General features: G+C 38.9%; 1 protein-coding gene across 1 annotated transcript in view; it reads right to left on the bottom strand.

The window, feature by feature from the left end:
- The window catches only part of il16 (interleukin 16), a 33,911-nt gene extending 20,440 nt beyond the window's left edge, over positions 1–13,471 (bottom strand). Inside the window, exons 1-4 of the mRNA XM_015343043.2 lie at positions 13,316–13,471; positions 5,574–5,984; positions 3,730–3,836; positions 1,988–2,120 (exon numbers count right to left, since the gene is read on the bottom strand). Coding sequence (XP_015198529.1) covers positions 1,988–2,120; positions 3,730–3,836; positions 5,574–5,933 — 600 coding nt within the window. The 5' untranslated portion in view covers positions 5,934–5,984; positions 13,316–13,471. The remainder of the gene's footprint in view (positions 1–1,987; positions 2,121–3,729; positions 3,837–5,573; positions 5,985–13,315) is intronic.
- Positions 13,472–22,107: the final 8,636 nt, after the last annotated feature.

Below are 22,107 nucleotides of genomic sequence, written 5' to 3'. Positions count from 1 at the left end.
GTGTCCCAGTGCAATAACCCTCCTTCCTTTGTAATATGCCTTTCCTTTCCTTTCCATCCTTCTGTTCCAGGCCCAGCCTCAGCTTGTTCAGCACCTGAGCACATTGAACATATCTCCTCCAACTGTGTGGTAACTGACAGGTGTCTAGGCAAACAGCATGTCCTGCAATCTGTGACAACTGTAACCTGCTGTACTGTTTGCAAGAAATTAAAAGGAGAGGGAAGCAAACACAAAAGAGAAAAAATACACAGCAAAAGCATTAGCCCTTATGAGCGTAACTCACATAAACAAAGTCCCCAGGCCACTGCCCTGCTCCCTCATCTGTCACTACATAACATGAGTACAAAGATGAGCCAGAGTCTTTCAATGAAGACTTTTACCAACTTGGACACCATCGCATGTGAAGCATAGTGGAGCATAGTGGAGGGAATGTCACGGCTTGAGAAAGTTGTCTCATTTGTCTTTACTGAGGATGACCCCATGGTCATTAAAAATTATTGGGTTGAATATAAAGTATGTCTCTGTTCTGCTATGATCAAATGTGTGCATAGAAATACCTAAAAATGAAACTCATATAGTACTTACTTTAATCTATACTCACAAATGCAAATTCCTTGAGCTACTTAAAAAATAAAAAATGTAAATTTTACGTTAAATTTTGGACTTTGGTATCCTAATATTTTTGCAGGTACTGTATTTAGGAATTGTATATGTGTAATAACGTACATACTACCTCCCCAGCTTTTTCATAGATAAGAACACTATCACTTTCCACATTGTCACCATCTCCATAGTTTTAGTCTGGAAAAACCATTAAAGAGTCCAAAAGTGAAATAAACATGTGAGGAATTTAATGAAAAGTCGGTCGTAAATTCCAAGAGTTTTCTATTTTAAATTTAGCACCTTTAGTATTCATTCTCTTTTCACAAGCTTTTGTTTTTCAAAAAGTAAACAAAATGCATAGTGTCAGGGTCATTGTGGAATGAATGTAGATTCCTTCTGTTCAAAAGCATTAAGATTAAATATTTCTTCGGTATGTTCAAAACAACACTGCTAAAGTCATTTAATATACAGTTTAAAAAAATAGTAGGAGAAGACAAGTCCATCCAGATGAGTCACATGTCTGGACATTCTTTCCTACATGTCTATAGTTTCCTTCCTCTCTGAGCACCTTGCCTATCCATTCCTTGGCTGAGAAGGATTATGATGTCACTTAGGGAAGGGTTCCATGAGAATGGAATGCAGAATATGGATTCCAGCACCACAGATTTCAGTCTATACAGTATATTAGAGCTGACAATGTCCTGATATGGTTTGACACTTTTTTGGGGTTCAGAGGGGTGGGGAGTGAGCCCATGATAAATTCACATTTAAAACATGCCTTGATGTTGATGGCCAAATACACATTTTTAATAAAAACTTTAACTGTCTCCTATTTCATTGCCACAGCCTGACTGATTTCCCAGATCTTCCAAAAACAGACAGGAGTGCAACACGGTTTTGCCAAATAGCTTACTGGTGGAAATGTAGAATATTGGTCTACCATTTTAAGATTAATGAGTTTCTTTTTCTGCTTTTAACAAAAAAGCCTAAAACTGATCTCCGTTGGAAGAAATCTGCCTACCATTTAGATGTACACCTCTCACTCTATTTTATCACATGGTTCTATTATATCCCTATAAGTATACCTTTATAAAAACATTTTTGACATGCTGACATGTATTTGAATATACATGGCCTGCCAACTACTGTATTCAATAAAAAAATCCAGAAGAGTTAAATTATTAAGATACCACTTATTATACTAACAAAATATGATTTTAAAGGCACGTGGATCGTAAAAACTCTTTACCAATTTGAAGTAGCAGGATTTTAAAACTTCTTTTTTATTTACGTGAAATTTGTTTTGTGGCTCAGTTAAGTTTTGTTCAATATGGAGAGTGCTTGCAGGGTGGCAGAGTTCTAATAATACAAATAAAAATCTTACATTATTGGAAACAATCAAGTCCACCGGCCCTCCTGTAGACAGGACTATGGTCTCAGTATCCATTTCTGATAGATTTTTCATTGACTGTCCATTAACTAAGCGAAGTTCATCTCCTGGCTGAAGACAGCCATCCCTAGAAAAAACATATATATATATGTACAGTATATATGACATATACACACCACTAAGCTTTAGGGGAAAAATACCAGTTATTCATTGTGCATGTACAGTATGCGTTTTGAAAAATAAATTATGGGGATTTTGGATACTGATTGATTTTTTTGTCTTATTTTAATTAATTGCATGACTGACACTGATGCACTCTGATGACCTTGATTGATGAAGATGTACTAAATTACCCCAGAATTTAGTCTTGATGGTCAACCCAGGTGATGAAGTAATTTAACCTTTTGAATGTAAAGCCTGGTGAAAATAAAGAAAGAAACATACAGATAGAAACTAATATGTCCCACTTATCAAAAGAACAGCTCTTGATATAAGTGCCGTATGTTGAAGGCTGGGCAAAGTAACCTTAGCTTGTCTGCCAGCTACTAGTCCGCTCTAGTGATAAATTTTGTGTAGATCAGCCTGATGGATGTCAGTGAGTGTAATGCTGATATGAGTAAAATTTGGAGGTCCAAGTGTGGTTGTGTGTGCAGGAGTGTCTAGAGCTTGACTTGTAGTGACTTGATAGCAGCATGACTGCATGGCTCTTCATTGGTCAAGTCCTGGGCACTCATTTGCTGCACTTCCTGAGAGTTCATTGAAACAGCATTCCTGCAGGATAAATCATGACCTCATACTGGTCATGTAACAGGAACTATCTTATGAGATCAGAATGTGACAGTTATGTTGTGTCTTATGTCTTATGACTTGCACTTGTTCTTATTTGCCAGACTTGTACTCCATTGAACATGTGTAACAGGAGTGGGGCGATGTGCAACATCTAGAGCTCAGACCCAATGAAGAGGCACATGTTTATCCATGCTGACAAAGAGAATGGGTTACAATACTGCATCTGCAACCTGATGTACAGCTTTTACTGCTTTCAGTGATGGCTAAACTCTCTAGCAGCCTGTGACTGTCACAGTAGACCCACTGTTGATCAGCTCTGTTGGTGATAAATGTTAAACAGCTGAATGATTAGCTTATGTTCTTTAAAATATCAGTGCACTTGGTATTAAATGGATTTTGTCATTTTCCTGGTAGTATGTATGAAAAAGTGCTGTTGTTTTAATGATGCTTGATATATCTATCCATCCATTTTCTAACCACTTATCCAATTCAGGATCATGAAGCAGCCACAGCCTAGCACAGCAAGCAAAAAGTCCAAGTCAATATATATCCTGGATGGGACATCAGTCTATTGGAGGACACACACAGATATTGACATGCACATACAAACAACAGGGCCAATTCTCCCAGAAGCCTAGCCTATCACAATGTTTCTGAACTGTGGGAGGAAACTGGAGCACATAGAGGAAACACAGGAAGAACACAAATTCCATGCTGTTAGCAACCTAAGTTCAGAATTGAACCCAGGGCTCCACTGTTGCAAGACAGCAATGTTAACCACTGTGCCACCAAGCCACCTTATGCTTTATACAGTACATGTCAATTTCAAAACTGATTTATTAATATCATTGAAAATCCAAGCAGTAGCTACTTTATGTTTCTAGAAGTGGTTAATTTGAGTACATTTAGAGCACAGTACTACAGTAACATGCTGTTTCAGGCTCTACCTGTTCATGCAGTTGTTTGGAGGGGCTTCAGCATCATCATCATCACACATTCGATTTCTAAGGCCTTCTTCACCAGTGGCCACACACAGCCTCCAGATGCTGCTTTCCTGTTTTATAATAAAGATGGCAGAGATGTGAATACAAGCAGCTTTTCTTCAGAGGCGAAACAAGACATTCATGTACAGTAAGAACAGAAATAAAACTTGTTATTTTATATTGGGGGAACATGCGCCATTAATAAGAAAATATAGTACAGTGGCCTGGGGGAAAAAATATATTCTGTTTGAAATGAGCAAATCAAAAGTAGATTTGTATTGCTATGCTCTTGTGAAAGATTGTAACAAAGATTAGAAAGTACAGTAGGTTTTCAGCAGGATTACTGACAACTAAAAATTGAGCAGTAGATCTTGTTAGTGCTTTTGTTTTACTAGTGTTACTGTGCATTAATTGAAATGTTTGGGGTTTTTTTTGCTGTCATTGGTAAAAACGGCCCATTTTAGGGGGGTACACATTGTGAACTTCATATCTGACTACACAGTGTTGTTGTTTAGGAGAGCCATGCGACCATGACATCACTGGAATTTCTTATGAGACCTGCGTAAAGATTTTACGGACAAGTTAATTTTCCCTTGAGGCTGCAACAAAGTAGCTTTTGTGTGAATCAAGCTGGCAAAGCGATTTGCTGGAGCAGACTATAATGCAAATGTTTTTTTATTATTATTTGGTTATAATGGAGAGCACATTGCCAAGCTCAAAATGAAGAAAAATTTAAATGTCTTAATTTATTTGGACTTATTATTGCAATTTATCAGCATTTCAGATTAATAGACTTTAATTCTGGTTCTGTCATAGTTTCGGAAAGGTGTGAGGAAAAAGTCATTCCTTTGTCTTCAGACATATGATTTATAGATGAAATATTAGATGCCACTTACATCATGAAAATGTTAACATTTATGTCTTGTCACACAGTGGCAGAACCCTGATGAACCACTAGATTTTACACACTACTTACAAAGCTGGCATACCGCATCACAATTTCTCTTTAAATGTATACTTATATTAATGAATATTGAATTTTTAATGCTCTAGGATTGTCAACAAATTCATTGAAGCACAATATTTTAAATATGTTTTCTTCTATAAAAGATCATTAAGATCTTAGTTATTCCTTGAATGGTTCAGCTGTAAAATCAAAGGTGTGTAATTGCTCCCCTGTTGTCCATAAAAATGTTTTATGTTTATATTTAAAAAAGCAATGTTTTTCCATTAAGTCGCGTTAGGTGAATATCAGTATTCAGTATATCAGAATATCAGAGCGCCTAAGATACTTTTAAGTAATCAGGAAACAAGAAGCTGGATGAATATATTTTTCAGAATATCTCCATGAAGTATATTGAATTGCATATGAGATGCCGTAAATTAATCAAACGTTATTTATGAACTGGCCGTAAGCTGTAGTATAAAACACATTTTACAACTATTATTTTAGGAGTTTCCAATTCACATTCATTTCATTTCATTTTTTCATGAATTGAAATACAAAGGTGCGTCGACGGGGGTAAAAATAACTACACTTTGTATCTTTTTTTTCTCTAAAGCTGTAATTCTCCTTGACTAAACACTGACAAACCTCTTACAGGCTGCCTTGCAGTGTAGATCATCTGGCAGTTTGTTTTAATTGTATTCACTTTCGGTGGATGCTGAATTGTCCCAGCAAAGAAACAGCCTCTGTATAACCGTGCAGACTGTACCGTATCACAGTGTAAACACCAGCTTCGCTAGCCTCTGAAGTCTTAAGTCAGAGGGATGCACAGAGAAGCAGAGTCGTGGCAGTCCAGAAATACCTTGATGGAAAAGGTCCTCCTGATGCCTCTTCTGTCATCCCCTGGGGCCCTCAGCTGGTGACAAGCTGGGGGCTCTGGTGCAGTTGTCTGTTCCACAGAGTCCGCGGCGGAGAGGGCCCCTGGCCTAAGGTTCCTCTTGGATTTCTCTCTGCCACTCTCCTCCATTTCTGTGGAATCAGGGTATTTTTCCTCAGGACTGGAGCCATCGTCGCTGGTTTTGGAATTGCACAATATGAACGACCTGGAAATGACCCCCAGCCTTTTCGACCGCTGGCTGGTTTTGCCCGTTGCAGTGCGCCTCTCCATCCTCCGGACTGGACCATCAGCCTTCTTCTTGTGTCTGGTGCAGCTGTGTGGCATAGCGGCTGATGCACTTCCTCTGGCTTTGTCCAGCTAATGGAAAGGGATGTTCTGCGAAGCAATTAGAAAATTCAGTTAGGAATCCTGTTTCATAAGTGTTCTGAGAGACTGCTGAGACAAGCTAGATAAAAGCTCTTTTCTTCCTCGCTTAAAAAGCACATGTTGCCTCATGACTTCCGTTCAATGCCTCCCTTGGACATTTGTGCTTATAGGATTCTTCACCTTCATTACCTCTGAGAGGCAGGACTGTTTCAGCTCAGAAGGCTAATGAAGACATTTTCTCTTGATTATTGAACTGCTGAAACATTATAGTACATGTCTGTACAGCATTACATTTGTTTTGGGTAGCACATTGTTGTCTCCTTTCACTTTATGAGAAGCATATTGGGCTATATTCTCAAAATGTATAACTCTATTACTGACTCTTCTTAAAAACAATTTAATTTGCGTGAAATGTAATGTGCAGTATGTCACATAGCATGCAGTTGTGTTTATGGATGCTGTGAATTAATATTTCATTCTTCATTAACTTTACGGCTTAGGTTAAAAATTATAGCCTCCAGAAAAAAAACACTGATGCTGAAGTTGAATGAAATGCTTTGTGAATACAGGGTATTTTTTCAGCCTTAAATAAAGAATAGTGTCTTAGATTGTGGATTGTTGAGATAAATAACCATCCAAAATCAATGCAGTACAAACAGTGATATTATGCTGTTTGTCTCCCACTTGCTTAGTGCCATAGTTCATCTGAGATGCCTGCTGCTGAGTTTTCTGTGTGCTTTAGGAGTGGGGGCGGTGATAACAGGTGACCCCTGCTGGCTCTTGTGGTACATAGCTTCTGTATTCATATACAAGTGCTGACAAGCATTTCCCTTAAATGCATATTGTGTGTGTGACTGCCTCTAGGGCAAATCTTTTAATTTAAGCTTTTCTTTAAACACTGGAGAGAAAAATAACAGGCTGAAGGTCTAGAAATCATTGCAAATGGTCACCAATCCTGATGTGAGGTTATGCAACTTTTCAGATTGCTGAAAAGTTGCATAACCCATCATTACTGGCTACTCTCTGTTTGAGCCACTATATTTAAGAAACATCCATTAGTATTCACTTGAATAATTTACGATATTGCTAGTGCTAATGTGGAAAATATAGTCAGTGGCTGTCAGGCCCTATTTTGTTATATTGTAGGAAACTTCTACAAATTAAAACTGATAGATGGTGTCTTCTGTCCCTGCACTATAAAACTCTCTTTAACAGTAACTGTTACAAACATCGAAATATTAACTGAGCAGAAAAAAGTATTTCTTCTTAATGGAAATTTAGCTCAACATTCAATCATGTTATAAAGCAGTTTACAAGAAAGACTTCATATCACAGTTCAAATGTTATGTCTTTTCTAGAGAAATCTCAGAGAATGACATACCAATAGGACAGTACTTTTCAGATTTCGACAAAGTGTTGTCCCCAGTGCTCTGAGTCTATACTTATTTTAACCAAGAAGATTAACTCTAATCTGAATTTTATAGATTAGTTGGTTGATTTGAAATGATTTCCTTTTTTCAGAAAATTGCCAAGTCTTGATGCGGAGTATATCTCTATTCTTGATTACTAGAACAGAGTGAATTTCTATATCAACATGCTGTGGGAGTAGACCAATTACTATTGCTATATTTAAACACCTGCTTCAAAGAAAAGATGCCCTTCCGAGCTTATACAAATTTAACTGAATTTCTTTAAAAAATCATATTTGCAGATATTTATCTCCCACAACCAATATATGGTTGACCAAAGGAAGAAAGAATAGTAGAATTCAGCCCTTAAATTTTATTTTTAATGCATTTGCTCCTTTGAACCATTTTTGGGAAAATGCATCTTGAATAAATTCAACTGGAGGAATTAAGATATTCTGGTTTCCTTGCCTAGATAAAATATTTTGACCTGAAAATGATGTTTTTCAGAATGACAGAATGCAGATGTCCTGATCCTAGCCTGCCAATTAACATTTTATTAATATTTCAGTAAGTACAGTTGCTTTTGAGAAACACAATGGTTATAAGTGCAGAAAGCATCAAAACAAAAGGCTAGGCTGAGCAATTTGCTTATGTGAAACTGTGCCAGTCGTGTTTAAAGAATAGTATTTCATAATATGCTAATAGTTTTGATTCACCTCTGACCTGACCTCTTGTTTCTTCTGTGTGACTGAAGAAAACAGACTAAGAAACAGAGTTGAGCAAATCTAGTTTTCTTGCAACTGTGTATAGTGCTGCAAAAATATGTTTTGGCACTCTTATCTCTGTCAGATTCACCACAACATCTGAACTGCCACCCTCTAGAAACAATGCCATTTTGTACTTAATTTTTATGTTTACAAGTGTAGCTAATAGCCAACAATTATGAGTTTATTATTAGTATTTAGTACATATACTTACAGTATGTTTGCAACTTTACATGAATAGAACAGCAAGTTCAGGTCCATTTCATAAATAAAATGTTTTTTTACTTCTTTACAATCTGGAAATATATTGATTGCAAAATGTGCTTTTTCAATTCAGTGTTACTAAACCTTGTACAGTATATGTACACCAGACTGGCTGGGTTGGTCTGATTTGCTGATTTTTTTTCCAAAATCTTCTCTGGCTCCCTCAACCAACATACAGAGATACGCAAGTCTAAAGAAAGAGAAAACAGTATAATTCAACCTGCTTACCTTTAAATAAAATAATAGGTTCAGACTTTTTCTTTCTCAGCCCGAATGCTCTTTTCTGTGCTTAAAATGCACGACTCTGAGAGTTAACGGTGTTTGACAAACACAAAAGGAATATTATGTAAACTCCAACCCATGCCACACTTTGCAAGCAGCACTTTGCTTTCCCCCACACACTGTCATACCAATGGCCCTTTCTGTTTGGACTGGCAGGGAACCACGCTAGCTGACTTCAAGTGCTTCCACGCCAGTAAAACACTGTGCCGTGATGTAAATTATGAGTCCCGTGGGAGCTCGGTATCTGAGTACATTTACCAGCAGCATAATAGGAAAGTATAGCCAGCAGACAGACAGATATGTTGAAACCCATATTCTAGACTTTCTTTAGGTGAGATGCGGCTTTTTTCTTTCTTTCACAGCAAACGATTTATAGCATGTAGGGGTGTGGTTGTTATTTCAGCTTAAATGCATTCTAGCAGCAAGGGCTGATACCAGTGGTATTTTTTTTTTTACTATTTTTGTTACACAGCCCTACACAACCCGGCACTTTCAAATACGTGTCATAACCAAAATTCGATAAATGTCTAAGTACTTCCAAACTCATTGACAACTTTTTTTTAACTTGATGGTTCTTTTTTCCTGCAGAGAACTTCAGCTTTGCTTCATCTGGTTCAAATTCTTTAGCATTTTGCATCCTGTCACTTCTGCCAGCACGCTAGATCAAAAACAGCCCAACGCAGATGCATGGACTTAATCAGCTGGATATTGCTAGGTGACTGCTTTTCCTACAGGATAACAACATGCAATACTGAAAGCAAATGCTTGCAGTTCTTTGAAAGCATTTTCTTTTTCGTCTTCGCTTGTTTTGGTTTGCATGATTTGTGTCACGCTGTTTGTCTGTCATTCAGATAGAAACATATCAAAATACAATACTGTATATAATGAAATAAATCAGAGTTTCTCAGACATGGCCAGATGAACTCACAACTAACTGAACCGAGTAAGCCTGCAGGAGGGAGATAGACAAGGACAGAAAACATTTGTGCAAGACTTTTGAGATGCTGTCATCTAACGGTGAAACAAGGAACATGTTTGCCATTATACACGTGGCAGTGCATTTGAGCGTGTTATGATGTTCAATAATGTATTCTGAATATGTCAGCTATTACTGATATTGTGTTGGCTTTTTCGCACCCTGATTTAATCTACCTATGCTGAGCCCTGTTGTGAAGAACTGGGACTGCACCTGGATGGGTTGGGGTAATGGGATAGCTTAAGATAAAGAAAAGAGTTGGGGGTATGGGATAGGTTCAGGTTAAAATAAAAGAATGGATTGGGGTAATGGGATAAGTTAAGGTAAAGGAAAAGGAATGGGTTAGGGTAATGGGATTGGTTAGACAGCAGAGGAAAAGTATGAATCCTTGCCTGGTATGCAAGTAAGAAATTTTGCGACTGGAATCTGAACCTTAGTGCAATTGGGAAATGGTAGGTACCCCATTTATACACTTCACCTAAAATTGCCAGGATATTTAAGAATAAGACAAAATTGACAGATATGAGAAATGCCATACTTTATAAGGTGAAAGCCTCTCCAGTATTACTTCTTGATTCTAACTATTCTTGATTACTTGCATTATCAGTTTTCAAGTTAATATCAGACAAATGTAAAAATGTCGTCTTTGACCTGTGATCCTCACTTCTGCTCCTGTAAAATCACAACCTTTCAAGCTTTATAGGGACATCAGACACCTCAATGGCTGAAGGCTTCAAACAATATGTAATTAAGATTAATTAAATCAGTCATCTACTCATGTTAACTGCTGAGGTTGAATTACAATCAGAAGTTTATATTCATATTGGGCAGAAGTGACGATCACTGATATATACAGTACCATATTTCCATATGCAGCAGTGTTGTGAGATGTAGTGTAATTACTAGGTCCTGCAGGAAGTGTTCCCTGCTTCCCTTTATCTCATGTTTCCACACAAGCTGCCTGGCACACCAAACCCTTATACTATACAGGCCCATCTCCTTTCAAGCAAAGGAAACTACACTGGTGTTATTTATAATTCTACTTATGCTTTTGCTTATAGTTATCCATCATTCTGTAAATGGAGTTTGCTTCACTGTTGACTTCTCAAAATAAAAAAGCATGCACATTAATTCCTGTAATTACTGCAGTGTGACTCCGACTTTCCTTTGAAATTTGCTACTCATATGTTGATGTAATGGCACAGAGCAGTAATATTGTGTCTTTTCAAACCTTAGCCAAGACTTGGAAGGAAAGAACACAGAAAACACATTTTTCGCCGTTAGCAGCACTGAGGAGCTGGCAATCAAGAGTCAAGTAAAACTTAGTTTATAAGGAGAACTGGATCTTAAAATTGGAAGCAAGAGCAGTGCTGCAAAAATTTAAAGACCCAGTGATTTATTTTCAGTTTCTATAAGGAGTTGATTTTTTTATTTTATGTATGTTTTAATGGATGGGGTGGTGGAGAGTGACAGCTGTGTAGGAGCTCTGTGGTTGCCCCTCTGATCTGGAGCCTATTCTTTAATCCAATATTCCTGCCACAGACAGAGGGCAAGATTGATTTAACTCTGTATCAAAAATGCAAAAGGATTACCAAACGAAACTGACGGAATGACTTAGACATTTGATTTTGTTGTTTTTTGAAACGTTGAAAAGAAAAAAATTCTCGGAGTCAAATTGTTTGACGGGAATGTACATTTTCTACTCTGCAGGTTCAGGACCTGGTTTGTAAACACTCCTCTGAAGTCAAAAAGCCACTCCAGTAATGCACATTTGCAGTAGAGACTCACATTTTGCAGTAATGTGAATATCTGGGTTAATCAGACAATTTGGAGCTACAGTATGTGATTTTATATTTCAATAGGCTAGGTATAATACTGTATGTCACTGCTCTCTAAATAATCATTACTTAAAAGTTATTTGTGCTTAAGAAGAAGAAGCAATTCTCTGTAATCTCAAAACATTTCCCTATTGTACATAATATACAGGGTTAGTCAAAATGTTGTCGACAAGTATAAATGCCAATTATTTTACTAAAGTTTTGTTTTCTCCTCCACAGATGTAAGGTAACTGTTAGAAACCTTGATTTGTATGCTTTCATTTGAAACCTTTTTTGTCACAGTAACCCATGTAATTAATTTGTAATAAACTGTCAAAGTTGTCTACATCATTTTGACTAACCCTGTATATAGTTCTGAAATACTCGAGTGTGTTAACATATCAAATACATGTTAATCATTTCTAGCACATCTTGATAGCCACAGACCTAAATACCATTATAAATAACACTCCCTGGATTTTAGTGGATGCGTGTTTGTTTAATTATGCATAAGATATAAAATAGTGCAAAAAAGGCATTTAAAAATCTCCGTACCAGTTTTTTAGGAAAAACCTTTAATAATTCAGTTCAGTTTATATGTTATACTGTATGCTTATTTGTGTGCTCCAATACGAAGACATTAAGGGAATCACCAAAAACATATCACAGAACAGCAGCAGCAGCAACAAGTTAAATAACATACAACTTAAAAATATATCAGTGTGAGCCAGAGGTAGGGGTAGAGTTCATTAATCTGACAGTTTGTGGGAAGAAACTGTCTCTGAATCTGAAGAACTCTGAAGGAATCTGAAATACTCTGAATAATACTGACAGTGGTAATGATTTTACTCATGACTGTAGTGTGAAGTGATCACCACTGGACTTCACTCACTCATGAAAGATACTGGCTGTCCTTGAGCATGAGCCCTGACTGAGAGCTGAGAGCTGGTTGAGAGCAACCAAACAACTGTGTCCAGAGATTTTGCATTCTCTTCTTTAATATATGCCACTAACATGAAGCAGCTTCACAGGTATTTCCGTTTTTATTTATTTTACTTTTTCGTTTTCAACAAAACCTAAAATAAATGTATACATAAAGCCTGTAATTTGTATGTGCAGCTTAACGTTTAAACCTGTGAGTTTAAAACACTTAAAACAATTTTAAAACATTTTGTTTCTTTAAATGTTCAAACCTCATTTCAGCAAGTTCACCTTTAAGATTGAAACTGTACTGTTACATGGTTCTTACATTTTTTTTAACTATTATTAAACAGCACCTTATGGATTTATTTTTAAATAGGTAATACATTTCATATATTATTACAAACACAAATGATCTTGCTTTATACTGTTAATCTGAATTGAAGGAATTTATTTTTGGAATTTCTATTTGCATTTATTTTTTCTCCTTCCCTTACCAAAATAAATACAATGTGTTTGAGGCAGTGACTGTTCTGGGTTTTAAATTATTGGCATAAAGCCTGATTTCATCCATACAGATGTTTGCATCTGAAATATACTGCAAAGCTGAGGCCCACAACTGGTCTCTTGAAGAACGTGCACAAAAAAGTAATAAATAAAAGCATGGTGCATTATGCCAGAGGTCTCTCTCTCCATCTGGGATTGTGCATTAATTGTATAATTTCCAGCAAGTTATTTTTTTAAGTAGGTCTCTACTAAGCACCTCTGTCTATATGGTTGATTCTGGTGTTTAAAGTGCCATTTACATTTCAGTTCACCATTAGAAACTGTTTCTAAATGACCCTAAAAAAAGGCAGTATCATTTTTATGTAATCTGCAATATATTAAAAAAAGATCTGTTACTTACCAAATCTGGTCATCTTTTTTCATAATTCTGATTCACCTTACGTCTTCAGGGAGAAAAGAGTTTTGATCTGTTTCAGTTCCGAATCATTCCCAAAAAGGAAATTCATATACACTAGTTCTGGGTTTAGGTGCTGAAATACTATGTGTTAGAGCTCAACAAACCAGCTTTGCTGCTCAGCACAGTTTTCTGAACTCTTTGCCAGAAACTTTCAATGATTTAGATTGGGTACTCCTGGCTACCGCCCTCCCTCTCATTTCAGCAGCTGGGAGCAGAAAAGATGATATTTTGTAGCATTAGCCACCAAATTTTAGCCCTTTCCTGTCGTACAAATTAGTAAAAAAAACACATAGCTTTTCTAGGACTCACTGTGACTCATGTCTGCCTAATGAGTTTCAGAGTTCCACAGCAGTTCCAACGTGTTTTGCTCATAATGCAATTGTCACTATTTGTAACATATCTGAAAAAAGAATGCGTGGAAGAAAGAATGAATTTGCCATGCTGGACCGTATTTGTAAGCACAAGAATATTTTTATGCATGCCCACTGCAAAGGAAATAAGTAGTATCATAGGTATGGATTTGTAGTTTTAGTTTTGGATGTTTTCTTCATTGTCATGCACTGCAAGGTTTAAAACTGAGAAGTTTTGTTTTCAACTCCATTGACACTGGAATCTTGCAAGTGAAAAACAAACTGTGTGTTACATTGATTTTACATGGAAAACTATTTCTGAGGCCATACATTAGCTCATGGAGTCTGATATGTCAGTGCTGATATAAAAAGAATTAGTTTCAAACAGGCTTTATAATAGACAGATCTCTGCAACTTCTATCACTGTGAATAACCCTTATCATTCTACTGACCTTAAACCTAAAAATATTTAGGTTTTAGATGTAAGGGTTAAAATGCAACATTGTTCAAAAATAATTTAAAATGACTTTCAGGGCTGAGCTTCAGCAAGGAGACAGAAACATAGAGTGAAGTTTGATGTCACGCTAGCATCACTAAAATGCCTAAAATCTGTTCCAGTTAATCCATGAACAGGCCTAGTGTTACAGTTGAGTCTGCCTCTGTTTATTTATCCTGCAGGAGTAGATGCAGGCCTCCTGACACACGGGTTGGGATTCAAGAGAATTCACAGGGGATTTTTCCCGTTAACAGAGAGCTCTGATTAACCCAGGCAAGCACACTTTGCATAAGGCTCCTTAGTGCTGATAAAAACAGAAGCTGTGAATGCAGCTAGTGTGGTGTGGGGTACTCTATGAATCACAGTGCAGACAGGAATCCCAAAGCAAACAAGGGCAAGGACAGAGGCTGAATTGAGACTGCAGAGCACTGCCACACTGAAGAGGTTATAATATATGCCTTCTGCAAGGCAGGGCAGCCAGAGTTTAAGGTGGAGTCTGAATTCGTAATTATTTATTACAGTTCCATGCTAGACATTGTTAAGCAAAAGAGTTTTTTTTCTTAGTAATACATTCTGTATTCAGAGATTTTTGCACCCTTGTCACAACCTCCTGTTCCTGTACCCCCATTAAAATAAGGCGTGTTTTTGAAATAAGCTTGATTTTCCATTTAAACAATTGATATTTATCATGTTGATTAATTGATATTAACATAGGCACAATAACCTATATTTATAAAATATAATATATTGTGCACAGTATATATTAATCAGCTTTTCATTCAATCAGAACCCTACAGGAGAGGCTCACAACTTTTCATCCTCCCTTTTCGCCAAAGGAAAATTGACGTTAGCAGCCATGGACAGCTGTTTCCATGCTACAGTTTACTTTCAACAGAAAGAACAGTACCAAAATATCACATCCTCACCAGTGGTGTAGACACTACAGTCTAAATACTCTATATTATCGAGACTAAAAGTAATATTCTATGTTTTAACTGCTTGTAATAACACATACAGTACGACAAACATTATCATCCACCGCGGTTGTAGTTCAGGTGGGTAGCTGCATCAGCATGGGTAGGCTGCAAAGGAACAAGTAATAGGTTTATTCCATGCTGAAAAAAAGAAGAAAGAGAACACAACGTTTCGGATGTGGAGGCTTCTTCAGGTGTGTGGATTATCATCCACCTACTAGTATAGTCTTTCAAATTAAGAATAGGCCCCCAAGAATGCTGTGTCTGAGTTGATGTATGTCTTTAAATGTCCTATGCAGCATTTTGGTAAATCTAAAAGACAATTAAAAATCAGTGTAGTGAAAACATAGGATGGTGAGCACAAAGGTACTATTCAAGAAAAGATCCTGAGTTTACACATTCTGTGTCTGTTAAAATTCATCGGTATTGAGCGAACAAATTACGCTGAGGAATGGTGATATTGATCCAACATGACAAGAAAGAGATGCTTATTGGATTTATCCATTACACATTGTGTTTCTATAGGATTTAACAAACTCATTCTCTACCTCTTCTTTCTCTCGAATTATGTATAGAATATATTAATAATAGAAAATTCTTAAACATTATTCATCGTTAATCCTACATGTAGCTGTAATGCCAAGTGTGGTGATTTGTCAGAACCCAAGCACAAGTGACCGAGAGTGGAGGAACACCCAGAGAGACCCCACTGATTGTGGGGTCGAGTGCTCCGGGACAGAGGAAAAGAGAAAATGAACTGGGAACGAAAAAGGTGATAATTGATTAATTAATATTCAATAGAATAATTGATTACTGGCTGGCAGGGCTTAATCAGCCCAGGCCGGTCAGTAATGGAAAAAGACAGCAGAAAACTCTAAGACAGAACTGGCCAGCAGAGCAAGGATAGCCACAGCTGGTCAGCAACTAAAGAAAGCTCTTGAGGGGCAAAAGTGGCAGTTCTCTGCATTCCTGGTGACTAAAAAGATGAGCTGGCACAGCAAAGCGCCAGCCACAAGTTTAACCGCTCAGCCCACTGACCAGGATCTGGTACCCTTGGCTCTGGAACAGAACCAACCGCCAAGCCCTCAAATGGAAGGGTTCTCAGTTTTGTGAAACAGCCCTCTAAGTAGCCAGGGATGCAGCCTGGCAAGCCCACAGGTCAACACACGTCAACACAAGTCTACAACAGGGAAAACAAAGGGAGTCGCCTCAGAACCTAGCTGTGCTTTGGTCTGTAGGCTTTACTGAGAGGAGGGGTCTCACCAAAACCAGTGAGGCAGGACACCCCCACTCAATGGTCCAGTCAAAGGGCCCAGGAGCTGGTAAATCATGGCGCATGCCCTTATGGAGGGCCTCCTTCGAGACCAGGCCAGGTGTCCACCGTCAGCTCTGTCTCCCGGGTTCAACTCTCTGACAGAGGCACCCGGGTGCAAACAGGATTAGATACCCAGGTCCCCTCTGGACCAACTGGGAGAGACATTTGTGAGGCAAGGGACACTACCTCATTCTTCTCTCAACTCTCAGAGTCTCAGATCAGCACAGCAGCGGGGAGTTGTCCCAGTCAGAGCCTGAGAACTAAGAATCCTCATGGAGCTCTGGCTAACAGAGTGATGCTCTGCAGGCACCAGACAGAATCAGGATGCCTGGCTCCCTACAAAAGATCAAAAGGCTCTGCTGGGGCACTAGAAGGAAACTGGAAAAAGATAAATAAATTACCCAGACAGCCCAAGAGAAAGGGTGAAGAACAGAAAAGGAAGGAGAAAAACTGAAGTGCTAGGGCAGGACTCGAGAGAACTAGAACGGTTCTGCCAGGCAAAGGGAAAAGGGGCTTCAGGGAATAGCCCTGCCTCCTGGAAGTGGGCCAGAACCGCAGGAGAAGAAGGCCAGGGGAAAGGAGCCCAGGGTTCCAGGGCAGAGGCCAGGAGCTGACGTTCAGGCAGGTATAAGATCTGTGGTGCAGATTGGAGTGAAGTCCTGGACTGGAGTAAGAACAGACTAGAATGGAGCACTGCAGTGCAGGGTGACCTGAAATCCTGGCCTAGAGTCAGAGAAGACTGCTGCAGCAGCGAGAAACGAGGGTGGTTGGCGTCGAGATCTCAAGCCTGACGAATCAGGCCATCACCAGGAATAGGGCATCCGCAGTTTAGGACTGGTGTCCTGTGCTAAGCTCCCAGAAAAAAGGAGGACGCTTGGTTATCTTGGTCTTGGAGTGGAATCCTGTTGCCGAGCCCCGAGAGAGAATGGGAATTTGACTTCGGAGAGGAATCCTGGTGTTGAGATGCTGAGGCATCTGTCCGATGTACAGGACTTTGGGAAACTGTAGTGCAGACAGGACGGTGAAAGGAATAATGATAAAGCACCATGGAAGCGGCACCTTGGCATTAAATTGAGAAAGAGAAATTTAATAATGAATTGGATCAATGTTAATTAAGGCAGCTCACTAGAAAGAGATTCGGTAGTACAAACAAGCCCTGGAAAACCGTGAGCCCCTGTAAGAATATAACAGTTTCCCAGGGTTACTGCTAGCCGAGAGACGCCGCAGGAGTACAGTCATAACAGGAGCTTTCTAAAATATATACTAAGCATCATAAACGTATTACAATTAAATATTCTACGATTGCAACAAATTCACAAGCTGCTGTATCTGGAAAATGATTGTCAGGATAGCCAATTGTTCTTTGGAAGAATCTGTTGAATGAGACACAGCTGCTATGAATGAATTAGTACTCATTACATTCTACAGGAGGGAAAGGAGCTTGTGATAGGCTGTGTGTGATTGATCAGCCCCCTAGGCTGATTAAGAGGTTTATAAGAACAGCATTGAGAAAAGGTGTAGACTCCAGCCTGGCTGGAGGGGGTCAAAGAGTTTTCATTAGGAATACCTGTACATAAAGTTGATTTACAGGTCTGTGGGATTAGGTATGGAATACATACTTAAGAGACTAAACCTAAGGTCTGTACTGAGGGGTGTAACAGGTGCTGGCAATGTGCCCATTGGGTAGTTTGATTGTCAGGCTCAATGGGGTAGGAGACTTCAGCAGAGGAACAGGGCAGGCTAGCAGAACCAGAGCTGGTTTGAAGTTTTAGGAGCTGGTGGATTTGAGCATCACTTGGTAGTGCACTCAACTTGTAAATTAGAGACGAGTCTAGATGCCAAGTTGGATCTTGATTATTCAACACTGGCAGATAGATGGGCAGACTTGGTATAATTAGAGTGAGAAAGTTGATTAATCTGACTGTTGCTGTGTCATTGGTGCAAATTATTATAATTATAATTAAGAGCTGCGTCCCTGGCCAAATAGGATCGTCTGGAAAAATGATGGGAGGGGGAATTAGAGAATGCTAATAAAGATATTGAGCTTCATGAAGAGTGAAAGTTGTTGTAGTGCTTGTTAATGTAACCATGGAGAACTGCTCTTAATGAAGTAATGTTCAATGTTCCGATGCCTTGTTGTGTAAATTGATTTGTGATTCAGTGAAGATGGGGGAAAAAAACTGGGCATTAAGGGTAAGCCAAGTTCGACCTAGTAGATCTAGGGTCCCGGAGGGAGTTTGACAGAAAAGGATAGACTAGTTAAACGTGAAAAACAAGTGACATGCGGTTATGATTATGTGCCTGTGTCAGTGATGTCATAATGCTAAACTTTTTTGTGTAATGGATGCACTGACATTTTTGTTGAATAGATGTGAAATTAGGTACATTTATTCTGCATATAGCTTAACTAACAAGTAGTATACTGAAAATTTCACAGGCTAGCAGGTTCTGTGGTCATAGCAGGAAGCTGTACAACTGCTTTGAACCAGGTACTGATATTCTGTCCAGTTCCTCACATAGAGCCTGGACAAGTGTGTGTTCATCTCAGTCCTAAATGCCTTTTCCAGCTCATCCCCCCAGATGGTTGATGTGGCTCAACTCTAATGATGAGGTCTTCTACTCCATATCTGTCACATTCTAAAACTACATGAAAGCTCTTGTTTCATACAGTTCCCTGCAAAAGTATTCACATCATTCCTATGGTTTCTCATTATGTGAAGTTACAAAATGATACATAAGTCACTCCTCCACACACACACCAAAATGGTGGACAACCTGACCCCACTCCATTTTGGTTACATTGGTATCCTTATCCCCAGCTATGCAGGTGACCCTCACTATCTACCTGCCTGTATTTCTCTAATTCACAGAACCTACACCTCCCTCAGTCTCTGGAAGTCTACTAGGTCCTGCCAGCAGCAACATATGAAAGCACATCTGAGCTTGCAGCCATCAGAACTTCAGAACCCATCTACAGTACTACAAGTCTCCAAAACAAATGCCATCTGCCTTAATGTACACAGAGCTTTCCCAGGCAGTATGCCTTGGCAGTATCATGGGGCCCACAAAGCTTTTTTGTCCACACACCTCCCTTGCAGCCTATGGGAGTTTCCTGGGCAGTATGCCTTCATAGTATCATAAGCCCAGTAAAACACAAAACAGAAGCCTAAACTCTTTGAGCTCAGACTAACTTCCTTAGTCCCACTCCATAACATAGCTGTGCAGCTAGTCTGCTCACCAGCTCCTCTCTTTGAGACCAGAGTTTTTCACAAGACCCGCTTAAAAAAACTCTTTCCCCTGTGCCTTGTGTCTGGGTTCAGTCACTCACTATAAATTACTCCATTCTCTTCTCTCCCTCTGAGGCCCACACTATCCCCAATGACCTTGGCCACATCACACTTAGAGTGGTCATGACTCCTGCTCTACTTCTTCCATCCTCTTCTTTTCAACCCTCTTCTGATCTATGACTGAACCTGGTGATTATCGGCCAACTACGCCATAATTATATGGGTGTCATGAATATATAGTTACCCAAACACATAGGAAATTTGTAGATGACTACATCACTTTTTCTGCCTAAACAGGTTGTTTGTATCTCCCAGAATCACCAGTGCAAACAGTCATACTACTATAATAATTGCCCTTTTTATTACTCTTAGTGTAATAAACCTAGCACACAGAACACACATAAAAACAAGAATTAAATTCATACTCCCCAGTAAACCATCCCAAAAGTCCCAAAAGAAAGGAAATAAAGAGTCCAAAGGCAATACCTTCCTGAAATAGCTCTGTCCTGTATTCTAGCATGCTTTCTTCCACCATAGCAAAGAAAAGCACAAAACGCCATCTAGTCCTTTGGTTCTGCCGAAGCGATCTCTCCAGTAATGGCATTCCTGAATAATGTGGTCCATTATGCTCCCAACAACCTGTTTCTGTGATTCCAACACATGGCTGAGGGAACACATGGACTAGATGATTCCTAGTCCATCCTCTGCTGCTCTCTGTAGAGTCCCCCTCAGATGTACGAGTCCTCTCCTGTGTCAAGTATATTAATCTGTGTTCCCCCACATTCTCCATTTTCATGTCCTTCTGACAGAAGATCATAAAGCTGCTTCCTGGCCAGAGCTCAGGACTCGAAATGAAGGGTGGAAGTGTTCTGGTGATGTCTTGGGTGTAGGCAGAGCTATCAGCCGGGGCTACTTAAAGAACTGAGTGTATGTAGATTTCCAGGTGTAACATACATTGCCTACTCTTTCCTGCTCTGGAGTCCCCTCCCAGTCTCAGGCTTAGTTTAGTCTGTCCTGCAGTCCCACATGTCACCTCTGAACTCTGTGGTAATTGATGGACATGTGTTCACACAGTGTGTCAGTCAAACTTTCTTAATCAGCGCCTGCCCCATTGTTTGCACCCAGAAGGCAAGAAGACCTTGATGCTGCCCCCCAGTCCTTGCTGATGTGAACTATAACAGAATGCTGCCCCCACAGAGTTTGACAGTAGGAGTGGTGATAAGTGATGCACCATTTTAGGTTTGCATCAGCTTTGTAGTTTGGCAAAAACGTTACAAGTTTGTCTTGTTTGACCAAAAGAACTTGTTCCACATGTTAATAGTATCACTTGTGTTTTGTTACAAACCCCATGCTGGATTTAAATGGGTTTTTTTTTCAGTTCCATACAAGTTCCCTTTGTGAAGTGACAGGGATATAATTGACCTCTGAATGTTTTCTCTCATTGCAACTAGTTAACTCAGAAACAGAAACCAGAAACATTTCAATTTTGTTGTTTCTTACCACAAAACCTCTTGCCACATGTTTGCAGTATCACTTAAATGCTTTGTAACAAACTCCATGTGGAATTTGAGACTACATTATTTTCAATAAATAAAAGTCAGCTTTATACAATGTCCGGGATATTGTTGATTCATGGGTGTTTTCTCTCTTCTCAGCCACCGAGCTCTGTAATACTCTGCAATTCAAAGTCACCATTAGCTTCACAATGCTCACATCCCTAAGCTGTTATCTCCTTGCTCAGCCACTCAGTTTGGAGGGAGAGTCTGATCTAGGCAGTGTCTCAGTGCCTTTCACTTCTATATGGTTGTCTTGTTTAAAGAGATATTTAAACAAGTGCTTTGATACCCTTCTCCTAATCTGCACCTTTATACAACCTTATCCCTTAAGTATTTAGTAACTCCATGGTTTTCATGGTTAAATAGTTAAGTCTTTGATTGAAATTCATTACTTAACTAACTGACCATACAGAGACAGGTGTATTCATTCAGAATTCAAGGGAACCACTATTATTACACAGAGATAGAAGCTGCTCAGCTAATGTAATGGTTTCTTATGGTAATTTTGTGCACCAAACTGAAATGGTATTTCTTAATTGATGTTTGAGAGGGATCCAAGCAAGCCAATTTTACCCAGTTGTTCCTCATCATAACCACTCCATCTTTAGCTGTATATACTTCACACAAAACACCTTTTTTTTCATTCTGTTTCATGCATTCCACCTCATTTCTACTTCAACTCCATCTTTGCTACTACAGCTTGGTTAATATCTCTCTCTTTGCAATCATGATATTTCTGTCTTCCTTTTGTATTAAT

The sequence above is a fragment of the Lepisosteus oculatus genome, chromosome 5 (genome assembly GCF_040954835.1).
Source record: "Lepisosteus oculatus isolate fLepOcu1 chromosome 5, fLepOcu1.hap2, whole genome shotgun sequence".
NCBI lineage: Eukaryota > Metazoa > Chordata > Actinopteri > Semionotiformes > Lepisosteidae > Lepisosteus > Lepisosteus oculatus.
This window is presented reverse-complemented; position numbering and strand designations above follow the sequence as displayed.